This window comes from Polypterus senegalus, chromosome 10 (assembly GCF_016835505.1).
Source record: "Polypterus senegalus isolate Bchr_013 chromosome 10, ASM1683550v1, whole genome shotgun sequence".
Taxonomy (NCBI): Eukaryota; Metazoa; Chordata; class Cladistia; order Polypteriformes; family Polypteridae; genus Polypterus; species Polypterus senegalus.
In genome coordinates, this window is record NC_053163.1 from 131,677,098 (window position 1) to 131,689,857 (window position 12,760).

The 12,760-nt window shown below is 40.8% G+C and overlaps 1 protein-coding gene across 2 annotated transcripts; it reads left to right on the plus strand.

Annotated features, from left to right (window-relative positions):
- Nucleotides 1-1,707: 1,707 nt before the first annotated feature.
- Nucleotides 1,708-6,185, plus strand: cirbpb (cold inducible RNA binding protein b). Of its 2 annotated transcripts, XM_039766665.1 has the most exons (8): nt 1,708-1,815; nt 2,480-2,589; nt 2,682-2,788; nt 2,875-3,001; nt 3,084-3,174; nt 3,460-3,521; nt 5,858-5,946; nt 6,054-6,185. In XM_039766665.1, exons 2-7 carry the CDS (start codon nt 2,490-2,492, stop codon nt 5,860-5,862), a joined length of 492 nt encoding a protein of 163 aa, XP_039622599.1. In that variant the 5' UTR covers nt 1,708-1,815; nt 2,480-2,489; the 3' UTR covers nt 5,863-5,946; nt 6,054-6,185. The 2 variants fall into 2 exon arrangements, with proteins under 2 accessions (XP_039622599.1, XP_039622598.1); XM_039766664.1 differs by lacking the exons at nt 5,858-5,946; nt 6,054-6,185 and adding an exon at nt 3,835-4,611.
- The last annotated feature ends 6,575 nt before the right edge of the window (nt 6,186-12,760 follow it).

Consider the following 12,760-nt stretch of genomic DNA (forward strand, 5'->3'; position numbering starts at 1 on the left):
ATATACTTAAAGATAATTCTTGCTACAGTATACTGTATATGTATTTATACCTTGTTAACAAACTTAAGATTATAGTGATTCTTGTTATATGTATTTTGGTGCCTTTCATGTCACCTATATTAACCCTGCAATTTCCTTCAGTGTTACCAAAGTTTCTATCAAATTCCCCTTCAATGTGCCCATCTAAGAATACTGCCAGACCCTTTCCTCTCCGCAAGAAGTGCAAGATTACGCAAATACCTGGCAGGATGCTCGTTCGCTAGCAGGGTATATTAACCCGCACATCCATACCTACTTATAGCAGGTCAGTTTACTTTCACGATCTCTTAACCACGTGCTAGACACGAGGGCCGTCCATTGCAGGCTGCACTTGTGCCTACTCCCATACTCAGTTTCACCCACTTTATTGTACATAGTCCATTCATACAAACATTTTTTACAAACTCTGTCACCTTCTCGGGGTCATGAAAGGAGTGTAGCCTCCCTTACATGTGTTAAACCGCGCTAAAACATCGGTGTCCACTGAGCTAGTTAAAAGGGATTGTGAGAAGGTGAGTGTACGATCAAAGCGCGGTATGGGATATATATATATATATATATATATATATATATATATATATATATATACTGAACACAAAATGACGCAGTCCTCATTTTTTGGAACCGCACGTTGACATATCTTGGCACTTATCCCCGATTCTTCTTAAAGCACTGCAGATACATCAACCTCCGTAAGTGTAAAACGAGAACACATGGAGAAGTGAAACCAATGCAATAGGGGAAAAAGTATTTTAAACCGGCAACAGCTACTCGTTGTGTAGTTTCATTTTGCGCGTGCACGCTGGAGATGGTGTAGGGGATGGGAAAGAGCACGTGGGCGCCATAGTGGCGGTGTGGGGCTTTTATTTTACAAAGACCACTGGAAACCAGGATAGGGGATTTATTTTTGATACAATCCCTTTTTATTTTGTGCTTTTGCTAAGCCTGTCTAATCTAAACGTCAGATCTAATTTACAGTTAGTAGTTAATCTGTAGAAATAGTAGGTCAGTTTAGGGGGTTATTGGATTATGTCTACAGAATAGCGAATGTCCACGCGGGTGTACGTGGATCCTACTGGACAAAGTTACAGCTGATGACATGCAGAAATGGAAGCAAACGAGCCTTTAGTTTTATATTAGCAGTGCATGCCATTGTGAACAGGAATACAAGTCGTATTATTTTGCAATATAAATCACAATACAATTTAACGGAATCCTCAACGTATATGAGGACTATAAATAACGAATTGATACCTAATCATGCGGGCGATCAAGCCGTGATGTTTAAAATATTTAAGAGGGCCTCACTTTAAACTCTAGATATAAATATCTTTTCAACGTAGTATTAACGTCGCGTTTAATTCTGCGATTAATAAAGAAGTTTATTTGTAAACGACCGCTAATTTTTAAAACTTTCCTAAAAATGTCTTTGTTACCAAGATTTTGTTTGCAACTGCAATGCGCTTTTGAAAATGGTGGGGGGATGGGGAGTGTTGTGTAACGAAGAAGCGCGACTAAAACTGGTTCCAACCAGTTCTCAGTAGTGGGAGGAAGGAATATGACGTAAATTATTTACATAGTTCCACCCTCTCCGTTCCGTAAAACTGCTATGCTTGAGCCAAGAAAACTCCACCCCTATTGAATTATTCATTTTAGGAGGCGCGGTTTTAAAACCTTAATAAATACGTCCATTTTGCCGCATTGAGCGTCAAACGGTTCTTGTCCGTTGAACGTGTCATTTTGCTGTTTGTCTCTGTAGACGTCTCGTCGTCAAAGGTAAGATTTGCACGCATGAAAACCTTTGTGGTAGTATTTTAATAAGTAGTGTTCAAAGTACTTTTAATGTTTATATGTTTTAACAGAATTTAAATGTTTAAAGGTTGAGCTTACTGTATAGTGAAATAGAATACGTTATTTAGCTTCCGATATTTTTTTCGAACAGCCGTTTAGTATTAGCCGTTTAATGTATGTTAATGATAAGGTTTTTAAGGTTTTTTCTATTAAAAGCCAACATTTTTCTCTTACAGTTAACGATTTTTTTGTACTAGTTTATTGGGGTTAAGAGTTATCGCCCGAAGTAAAGTGTTAATTTGACGTGGATTATTTATTTTATTATTTAATTTTATTTTTATTTAACTTAGAATTTTGCCCAGAGTATGTGCACTTTTTTGTGTGGCGTAGATTAAAATGGCGTCGAGCGCCACGAGGAGCAGAAAATGGCGCTCGGGAAGGGGTGGACGGGCGCGCGCACCTTGTTTCGGATTTTCGTTCATGCGCGGTTTAGATTGATGACGTAATCGGGCCCGGCAGGGCGGAGTAACCTACTTTCTAGTGGGGTGGGGCATTGACCTACTTGCTGAGGGTTACACCCACTGCTGATCTCGGTGACCTACTTCAGTCCACTATAGATACGCTAACTTTAATTTTTATTTTTCCCTAGTATTTTCAACATGTCTGATGAAGGAAAGCTTTTCGTCGGTGGTCTTAGTTTCGAAACCAACGAACGGTCCCTTGAGGATGTTTTCTCTAAATACGGGCATGTTTCTGAAGGTATGTTGAATTTTTTTTTCTCAAATAAAATTAACGCGTACTTCGCAAGCTAATTTCTAAATATCCACCGATGTGTATTTTTCACTTTTAAGTGGTGGTAATAAAGGACCGGGAAACCCACAAGTCCAGAGGCTTTGGCTTTGTAACGTTTGAAAACCCAGAGGACGCTAAAGATGCTATGATCGCAATGAATGGAAAGGTATGTCTCGCAACCTATGTTTAGGTTTGTGTGTGTGGGTTTTTATTAATTATAAAACATTTACAAGTTTTTTGCTTTCATTTTAGTCTGTTGATGGAAGACAAATCCGCGTGGACCAAGCTGGCAAATCATCCGGAAACCGATCTGGTGGTGGATACAGGGGACGGCCATCTGGTCGTGGAGCATTCTTCAGAGGAAGCAGGGGTGGCAGAGGTAGGCCTGGCTTTTCCGGGGTAAGCGAGACCAGGAGGCTTTTTTTGTAGATATGCCCTAATTTTTTTTTTCCTTTTTAAAGGAGGTGGAGACCGTTATGGTGGTGGCCGCTTCGATAACAGAAACAGTGGTGGATATCCTTCAGACAGGAGTTACTACAACAGAGATGGCAGGTATGCTTGTCAGATGCGTAGTTTGTTAGTGTAAAAATTTGGCAGTTTTTTTTTTTTTTTGTACGTTGCATTTTTTTTTTTTGTTCGGCTCCCATGTTAGTGGCTCTTTGTATAGAACCAGTCTATGGGGGGGTTCCCTGGACAGTTTGCACAGAAAATGTCTGCAAATCCATTTCCTACTCGATATTCTAGCTTTCCGATTGTGTATACAATTCTTTGCTTTCTCTTGGGATTTCATACCCGCTGACTTTTTTTTTTTTTGGTTTTTTTTTTCCCTACCTTCAGGGGGCAGGGAGGCTATGGTGATCGCCCTGGAGGCTCCTACAGAGACAGCTATGACAGCTATGGTAAGCTCGCATGACATCAGGGGTTTGAGGGGTTGGAAGTTTTCAGTGTCTTTAGTCAGTTCTTGGATTTTGGGTCTTCTTTTTAGAGGGAGGGGTATTTTTTTTTCCTACTACACTGGACTATTAGACCAACGTTTTACAGTCAATATTCATTTTTTACAAATTAATGCATGGCACAAGTGTAGTTCCACTTGAGGCATTCAGTTTACCAGGTATTCTGTTCTAATTGTTCTGTAAAGTCTGGAGAGATTTGTACATTTGAACAATATTTGCTACAGTGCGTTTTACATCTGTGCCTACTTCTTGTCCTCAGCTACACATGAATAAAAAATCCTTCCTGATTCAAGATCATCCTTCAGTGGCTGTATTTATAAAGATATTCTCTTCGAAGAATCTGTTTCTTTTTGTTTCCGTGTGTTGTGATACTGCTTTATTTTTTTTTTTTTTTTTGGAGAAATGTTGAAGCTTCTGGTTTTGACCTTTTTTTGTTGAACACAACCTGACAGCTTCTAATGGAGAATATTTGTATTTAGTCATGTGTTCGTGTTTTCTTTTGGCAATTTCTAGTTAAAGCATTTCCCTCATTACATGAGGGTTTTATTAATTTTTTTTTTATTTCTGTAAAATGAACAACTTTTACTCGAAGCGTGACAAGCTGTGAATTATTTTAAGGCTTTGTGCGCCTTCAGTTTCTGATGCATTCCTTTAGTTTTAGCAAGGTAGGAGTGCAGCCTGGGTTTCTCCCATTTCCAGCAACCACCTTGGTATAGCTAAAGATTTGTGTAGAAGAGTAAATTACTCTAGACTGCTTAAGAGTTAAGATTGGCCATTTACTGTTCAGGATGTTCAAAGATCCTTAAACATATAAAGCAAAACTCTTGGAGTTTTATAGGTATTTTACTCTTTGCCACCTGTACTATTTGGATGCAGACTTCTGTAATGGACTTGATTCCTCAAACTAAAAACCTGCACATTCAGATACTGTCTATTTTTCACTGGAAAATTGTGCTTTACGTTCTGTATCAAATATTGGAAGAAACTTTTGTAAAGTTTGGCTTCATGAAGCCCATTAAACGAATGGTTAAAATTGTCCTGCTTCCTTGTGCCTCAAAACAAATGGGTCTATCTAAGCATTTTACATAACAGGTTATGGGGGTTATATAGCAAGTTGTATTTCAGATGTGCAGTAAATGCACCAACGCTTTGTCTCAAAAGTAGCAAGTTTAGCAGAGCTCTGGGGTATGTAATGTACTCTAAAGTGGGGGGAGGGGGTGTGTTCTAGGGTGGGGCTGGGCTCTACAGGGTGATGCACAGATGCCATACAGTGCTGTGCTGTGTAATGTATAAATATGCATTATGATCCATTTAAAAATTGGTGGGTGGGAGAGGCTTGGAGAAAGGGGCATGACATGATACATTAGTGAGATTTCTGAGCAAAGCCTAGGGTGTAGGATTGAGGAAAAGTTGACGTATCTAGTACAGCAAGTGTTTGGGTGGGAAGTGTAGGATTAAGGGTTCAAGGGGGGTTGGAAATTTTGAAAAATGCATATGGACCTAAAAGTGTATAACCTTCAAGGACATCCAAGAGTTTTTTGGAAAATCAACAAGGCCTTTTGGACAACGAAGTTTTGCGCCTACCTACATGTGAATCCTCAGATGAAAGCTGCTCATGGCTAGTTCAATTGTGGAGATAGGCCTGTGCTTCGAGGTAACTGCTTTTGATCTCCTGTTCGCATTCTTCTGACTTCGTTCATTTTTTTAAAAAAAAAAAATAAAACTATACCCCATATCTATTGGACGAGTTCCTCTGTAGTGACCTCTCCCTTTTATCAAAAGGTGTTCAGTCACCGACCTGCAGTGTCCAGTATAAATCTGTCCAGTTGCTGTCAGTGTTCTGGAGCAAGACTATCCTGGTTAGCCTCTAATGAGGATAAATACTTGAAAAAAACCCTCATTTTACATGAGTATGTATATAGGAGAACTTTGCCTCCACTACCATGCCTTTGCAACTTTTTTTGGAAATGGCAACTTTTTTAGTATGATAGATCTGTCCATGCATTTGGCTAAATATGGTCCCAGCCCTTTTCAGTTCAACATGAAATTGTGAAGACTTAAGCCTGTTTTTGTTTTAGGGTGGTTGGAAGGCTTTTTAATCCCCATTTTAAAACTTGTACTTGTCCACTTTTTAACATGGACATGTGGTCATTGTCATTCACATATCTGCATAGTATGCTGTATGCATGAAACTTTAATGGAAACTGTTGGTGGGAGGGTGTGTTGGATGAATTTTTTTTTTTATTTTGTGTGAAATTAAAACTTTTTATTTTTCTAATTAGGTTGATTAAATGTTCAATGTGGGATTGTCTGAATGAAATGGTGCCCTGGGGGATCAGGTTCCCAGCTCAACACTGATGTTTTGACTCAAGTAAGTGACTTTTTTGGGTTTAAAAAAAAAGTTTATAGGATGTCTGAATTACTTCAAACAAATATTGGTATTGTGCAAAACTAATTCCCCTTCATGTTCTCTTTTAGGTTGATATCCAGTAAAGTACCATCTGCTGACCAGTTATACAAGTGATTTTACAGCCACCTTGGGTTTGGTGGATATTGCTGGCCTTGTGTGTGGCTGGCTTAATGTCAGATATTGAAGAAGAAAAAAAAATAAAACTTTTTTGAATTACGCATTTTGGTTGTTTGGTTTTATAAGTACAATGTCTGAATATTTAGCTTGGTGTATGAACAGTAAGTTGGGTACTGGGTTTTAGTAAATTGACAAGGTGGTTTTAGGTTGCCATTTAATTTTAGCATTGTTGCAGGGTTTTAGTGGTTTGACATGTATAGACAAAAATGCTGAACCTGGCTAGTTAAGGGTAAAATGTCCTTTTTTGATTGTGTAGGAGTTGGAAGAGGGGGTGTACACTATATATAATATAAAAAAAAACCTGCTTTATCTGGAGTTGGGAGTGCTCACTACAAATCTTGAGCTAGAGCTCGTCCCCTACCTGAGCAATTATCTACATCCACAAGGTAACGTCTGCCTGTGATTTCAAGTAACTGGTCACCAGTGCATGGTTTTTGCTGAAAGTCACAGCCAGATTATTGGAAGGCTAAAATGTATAGAAAACTAAAACAAGTAGATTGCAGTTTTGGGTGTAATATTCAAGCAGTAGCTGTAGAGTTTAGAAATTCATTTGGACTGATCTAATTTCCTTTAATCTTACCGAAGGAGAGGTTTGAAAGATTCTTTGGTGTCTTGTGTTGGTGGAAGAAGTGCAGACATATCCAGGAAGATGAAATTGAAGTCTCAAATATGTGACTACATTTCATGTACAGCTGGCAAATTTTTGGAGTACCTTTTGAAATGAGTGCTCCTAGTTGGTTATGCTTGGTGATAAAGCATGTTACTTGCACACATCACCTTTTGGAAATGAATTCTTGTCAGTCAGAAGGGACTTGCTGGTGAAATTGTTGAGCATTTTGGGGGTGTCTTTTTGTAGCAAGCAGATGGGTACAGACTGCATGTATATCCCTGGAATTCCATTGGGAAATACTGGGAGTAATGAAGTTGGTTATTTTTCTAACCCACATTTTAGTGCTGAACAGGGTTGTGGTGGTCTGCTTTGGCTTTAAGGGCACAAAGGCAAGGAGCAAACCCTAGTCTATGGCAGGGAAAATGCACCAGGCTTGCCTCCAGAATCTGCAATTCACTGTTTGGATTGTGGGAGAAACGAGCACCTGGAGGAAACTCCCACAGAAGAAAGGGAGAGAACATGCAAATTTGAAGAACCCGGGGTGTGTGCTCCCTGGCTGGCTAATGCATGAATGTGAAATGTCACAAATGGAAACTTTATCTCCCTCACATAGGTATATACTCGTGACATCCGTGCCCTTGCAAAAATACATATTGAGAGTATATTTGTCATGACTGGAATTGACGGCGGTTCTTTGTGCTCATTGAAAGTTGCAGGACTGAAGTCTGCTACCAGTGGCTTGCACAGTTCATGTGAATGTTGGAATTGCAGTTTGGTTAATGGAGCATTTGAATGTTGTGCCAATCCAGTAACCGAGGCCCAGGATAAGTGGACCAACATTGAGGGGAGGATGTGGTTTTTTTTTTTTTCCCTCACTTGGGCTTTTATTTTCTTGTTCCATTTTAAAAACATTTGTAAGATGCAGCAGACCAGTACTAAATTCCATCAACTTGGTTTTTGGTTTGCAACTGCATGCTCCACTGACCAACAGAGGGAACAGTTTTAATAAGTGAAAAATTCACAAGGGGTCAGCCAAGATGCTGTAAAGTGAAATGAGAGTTGCATGCTGTAGGCAGAGTAGAGGGATTGGGGGTTGATTTGAGATTGATTTCAAATTTGTTCACATCCGACTTCTAGGATCCCCCCCATGGCTCTTTGGTGTACAAAAGTTGTACCTGACAATATTTTTCATGGGGAAAGCGGACCCTCCTCACAGATGCACTGGTATTAAGAGCTCAGTGATGACATACACAAGCATCTTTTAAAGTCTGGGTTGGTTGTGTCATTGCCAGTCATGACCCTTCAATTACTTCTAATTCTTTTTTTTTTTTTCTTTCCTCCCCCTCTTTCAACTGCTGCATCTCTTGGTACATAGGTAATAACTTTATGATGGTATGATCAGAATGATGGTATTCTGCAGTAACCGTGGTCTGAGCGCTCCATATTTTTTGGGAGGTTTCTGTTCAGATTCGCATGGTTAAAATCTCCATTAATGATATTCTGGGAGATGGGTTACTTACATTTGATGCTGTAGCAGGGGTGTGTAGCTCCGTTCCTTGTTGGCCACAGTGGCTGCAGGATTTCATTCTAACCATTTTCCTTGTTGGCAAGCTGTTTTCACTGCTAATTAGCTCATTTTCCCTTCATTTTTAATTGCCCTGTTTTTAAGGCTTCAGTCCTCTGAATTGATTCATTTCTTCATTTAATGACAGCCAAACAGAAATGAGCCAACAGATGACCCAGCTAAATTGGAATTCCAAACTCCAACCAGTTTAATGTTTTAAGCCAATGCTTGCTGTTAATCAAAGCTGTTACCGTGTATTTGTGACTTGTTGCTGCTTGCATTCTGCCACAGCAGATGGCAGATTTTCAGTTTTTTCTGTGACCACGTTTGATATATTGGCGACCTGAGTAGACCAACATGACCAAGACCTTCACCTTTCTTTATTTTAAGGTTAGCTTATTTGCTTCATTGTTCAGCTGCTCATTAAAGAAAAAGAAATGACCAAGGGGTCTGAGCTGCATCAGTTAAAACGGCTCAGTAATTAAGAGGGTTAGAAAGAAAACCTGCAGCCACTGCGGCCCACTAGGACTGGAGTTGGACACCCCTGGCAGTGTAACCCTGAACATTGTTGTACGTGCACAAAAATACTGAAACACTGTCACCTTCAGGTTGAGTTAGATCTGAGCAGTCTTTATACCTCCATGCTCGATTCATCAGTGATGAACAAAGAGAGACTTGAGATGATTGCATATGTTTCGATTAATACAGTTTATAAAAATCACCTACTTGGAAGTTTTGATACTGTGTTGTTATGCCTCATTAAACTGGGTTTTATTTGGCATTTTTGACACTGAAAAGACTTGCTAAAGTGAAAACTTCTCAGCAGAGTGGTCTAAGTGACTGAGAAGTGTGAAACACTAAAGAATTCACCCCCTTTAATATGACCTACCTAAGCCGTCACAGATGCAGCCAAGTGGCTTTGGATGGTGCATAATAAAGGCAATGAAGATGACCTGCCTGGGGTTTCAGTTGAATGTAGTATAAGTGCCCCTTACCTGGAACGGCTGTCTTAGGCGAGTCAGTACTTCTGCTGTACCTTACCAAAGAAGACAAAAAGAACGCTTCCAAGAAACTGAAAAGGTGATTTAAAAAGTACAAGTGTGGGAATGGAGAAGTCATTGAACATCCAGTTAAGTCATTCATTAAGACACGGAAAGAGCATGGCACAGCTATAAATCTGCAAAGAGCAGGGCATCACAAAAAAGATGGGTGAGGGAGACCAACAAACCTGTGAGAACTTTGGAGGAGTTACAAGCAACAGTGGATGTGAGTAGAGAGACTGTGCAAACAACATAACTGGTTGCTTTTTACCAGCTGCAGCATTATTGGAGTGTGGCAAAGAGAGAAATGCACACGACTCCGGGCTAGTGTGTGTCTGGAGGTGCAATGGAGTCTAAGGTCAGACCACAAAACACACCCAACTGTGAAACATGGAGGTGGCAGCCTCATGCTGTGGAAATGCTTCTCTGCAGTAGGTCTTGAAAGACCTATAGAGGTTGAGGGTCAAATTAATGTAGCAACCTACAGGACATTGCTGGAGAAGATCCCGATGCAGTCTGCAGGGAACCTACGCCTACTTGGGAGAAGATTTGTTCTCCAGCAAATTGATGACCGCAATCATAAAGCTGAAGCTACACCGGAATAGCTTTAAAAATGGCAATTTGAATGTCCTGGAGTGGCCGAGTCAGAGTCCAGACCCCAAACCAATGGGTGGCTGGACATCGAAACATGCCATTCACTCACAACACCCAAGCAAAATGGATAAAGATCTTGAGCAGCTTAGCAAAGATTGCAGAGTCCAGAAGTGCAAAGCTGATGGAGACCTGTGCACACAGACTTGGGGCTGTCATGGCTGCTAAAGGGGCATCTACTAAATACTGGGGGGGATAAGTGATCAGTTATTCTGAAAACCTTCAAGGGGTGGATTCATTTGATCGGCAATGTAAAGTAATTATGGGATTTCCTTCTTTTTTACTAAGTGCCTTCATGGTACCTCTTCTAATTTTGCCTGGATATAATATTCATTATTGGCACTGACCAGAAAGCAGAGACAGACCTGGAGGTAGCAGAGTTAAAGATGCTAAGGTTTGCATTGGGTGGGACAAGGATGGATAGGATTAGAAATGAATACATTAGAGGGTCAGCTCGAGTTGGACGGTTGGGAGACAAATTCAGAGAGGCGAGATTGCGTTGGTTTGGACATGTGCTGGGTATATTGGGAGAAGGATGTTAAGGATAGAGCTGCCAGGTAATAGGAAAAGAGAAAGGCCTAAGAGGAGGTTTACGGTAAAAGGAACAGAGAAAGGCCTAAGGAGACATTTGCACTGAGTGCTGTTAGACAAGAACCTCGAGTTAAGTTAGCTTTTCATTGGACACTTTGTACACATGCTTGTGTGTGTGTATGCGTGTTTGTGTATGTGTCTGTGTTTGGCCATTTTAGAAAACTCTGCACTGACTTCAGACAAACAAGGTTTACTTAACACTCCTGTCCTGTCCCAAGAGTTTTTCTTAATTGTTTGAAGGCATTACATTCATCAAGTTTGGCCTATAGTGGCCAGTACTCCACCAGAACTTTAAAATGTGTCCCTTTTGTGTGGTGAGTAATTTTTTTTTTTAAATTAATTTGGCAGTAGTATCATTTTGTTTCCTTGTTTAGGCTACAATTCTTTTGAATTAAGGGATCTGAGTTCATCACCATAAAACTGGCAGGGCTAAATTTGGGTTAAAGAAATCCTTAGAATGTACACTTGCAATGTTGCTGCATTGCAGGGCTATGAGGAGCTGCTTGTTGCATAGAGGTTTGGGGTTTTGCTTTTTCTTTGTACTGTACTCACTTGCCTGTTTATTCCTTTGCTGGCACTTGGGTTTGCTATTACAATGCCAGTTAAATATATTCTGAGCCTGCACACCTGCTTATCCATGCAAAACACTAATCAGCCAATCATGTAGCAGCAGTACAATGTGTAGAATCGTGCAGATACAGGTCAAGAGCTTCAGTTAATGTTCACATTAAACACCAGGGATTTTCGCAGTCTCTAGAGTTTACTCAGAATGGTGTGTAAAAAACAAACATCCAGTGAGGGCAGTTCTGCAGACAGAAACCGATTGTTGATGAGAGGTCAGAAGAGAATGGCCAGATTGGGTCAAGCTGACAGAAAGGTGACAGTAAATCACTCTGTACAACTGTGGTGAACACAAAAGCATCTCTGAATGCACAACACATCAAAGCGTGAGGCGGATGGGTTACAACAGTAGAAGACCACGTCGTGTTCCACTCCTGTCAGCCAAAACAGAAAGCTGAGGCTGCAGTGGACGCAGGATCACCAAAACGGGACAGGTGAAGACTTCTGGTCTGATGAATCTTGATTTCTGTTGAGGCACACAGATGGCAAGATTAGAATTTAGTTCTAAAAATAAGAATCCATACACCCAGCTCTTTGGGCCCATTAATACCAATCAGTCACCACGTGAATTCTACAACCCATTTGAGAATTGGTGCTAAACATGTGCATCCCTTCATGGCCACAATTACCCATCTTCTAATGGCTACTTCTATTCTTCAGTCACCCGGGCTGCTGGAGGAAATGAGGAGGCCTCAGAGACCTTTATGGATGTTTGTATGAACTGAACTGTGCCCAGCAGAGTGTGGCGACCAGCTGGCTTACGTCATTCTGACCAACATTATTACAGTTATGCCTTTTTACTTTCCTGTATACATAAAATATTGGAATCCTCCAAAATTCGATGTTGAGACTTTGATGAAGGGCGGCACGGTGGCGCAGTGGTAGCGCTGCTGCCTCGCAGTTAGGAGACCCGGGTTCGCTTCCCGGGTCCTCCCTGCGTGGAGTTTGCATGTTCTCCCCGTGTCTGCGTGGGTTTCCTCCCACAATCCAAAGACATGCAGGTTAGGTGGGTTGGCGATTCTAAATTGGCCCTAGTGTGTGCTTGGTGTGTGGGTGTGTTTGTGTGTGTCCTGCGGTGGGTTGGCACCCTGCCCAGGATTGGTTCCTGCCTTGTGCCCTGTGTTGGCTGGGATTGGCTCCAGCAGACCCCCGTGACCCTGTATTTGGATTCAGCGGGTTAGAAAATGGATGGATGGATGGACTTTGATGAGCTACCACAGCTATGCTGATGACACACAGCCGTACTTATCAATAGCACCTGATGACCCCGATTCTCTTGATTCACTAACACAATGTCTGACTTGTATCTCAGAATGGATGAATAGTAACTTTCTCAGGTTAAATTAAGAGAAAACTGAAATCTTAGTGATTGGCAATGATGGATACAATGAGGCTATTATAAATAAACTGCATACATCAGAATTAAAAGTCAAGACGGAGGTAAAAAGCTTAGGGGTAATTGTTGACTGTAATCTGAATTTTAAATTGCATATTAATCAGATCACTAGGACAGCATTTTTT

What these genes read in the sequence shown, in the direction of transcription:
- cirbpb (XM_039766664.1), top strand. Translation starts at nt 2,490, where the DNA reads ATGTCTGATGAAGGAAAGCTTTTCGTCGGTGGTCTTAGTTTCGAAACC. An exon ending in ATACGGGCATGTTTCTGAAG is followed by an intron (nt 2,590 to 2,681) that starts GTATGTTGAATT and finishes TTCACTTTTAAG; the next exon opens with TGGTGGTAATAAAGGACCGG. An exon ending in TACTACAACAGAGATGGCAG is followed by an intron (nt 3,175 to 3,459) that starts GTATGCTTGTCA and finishes CCCTACCTTCAG; the next exon opens with GGGGCAGGGAGGCTATGGTG.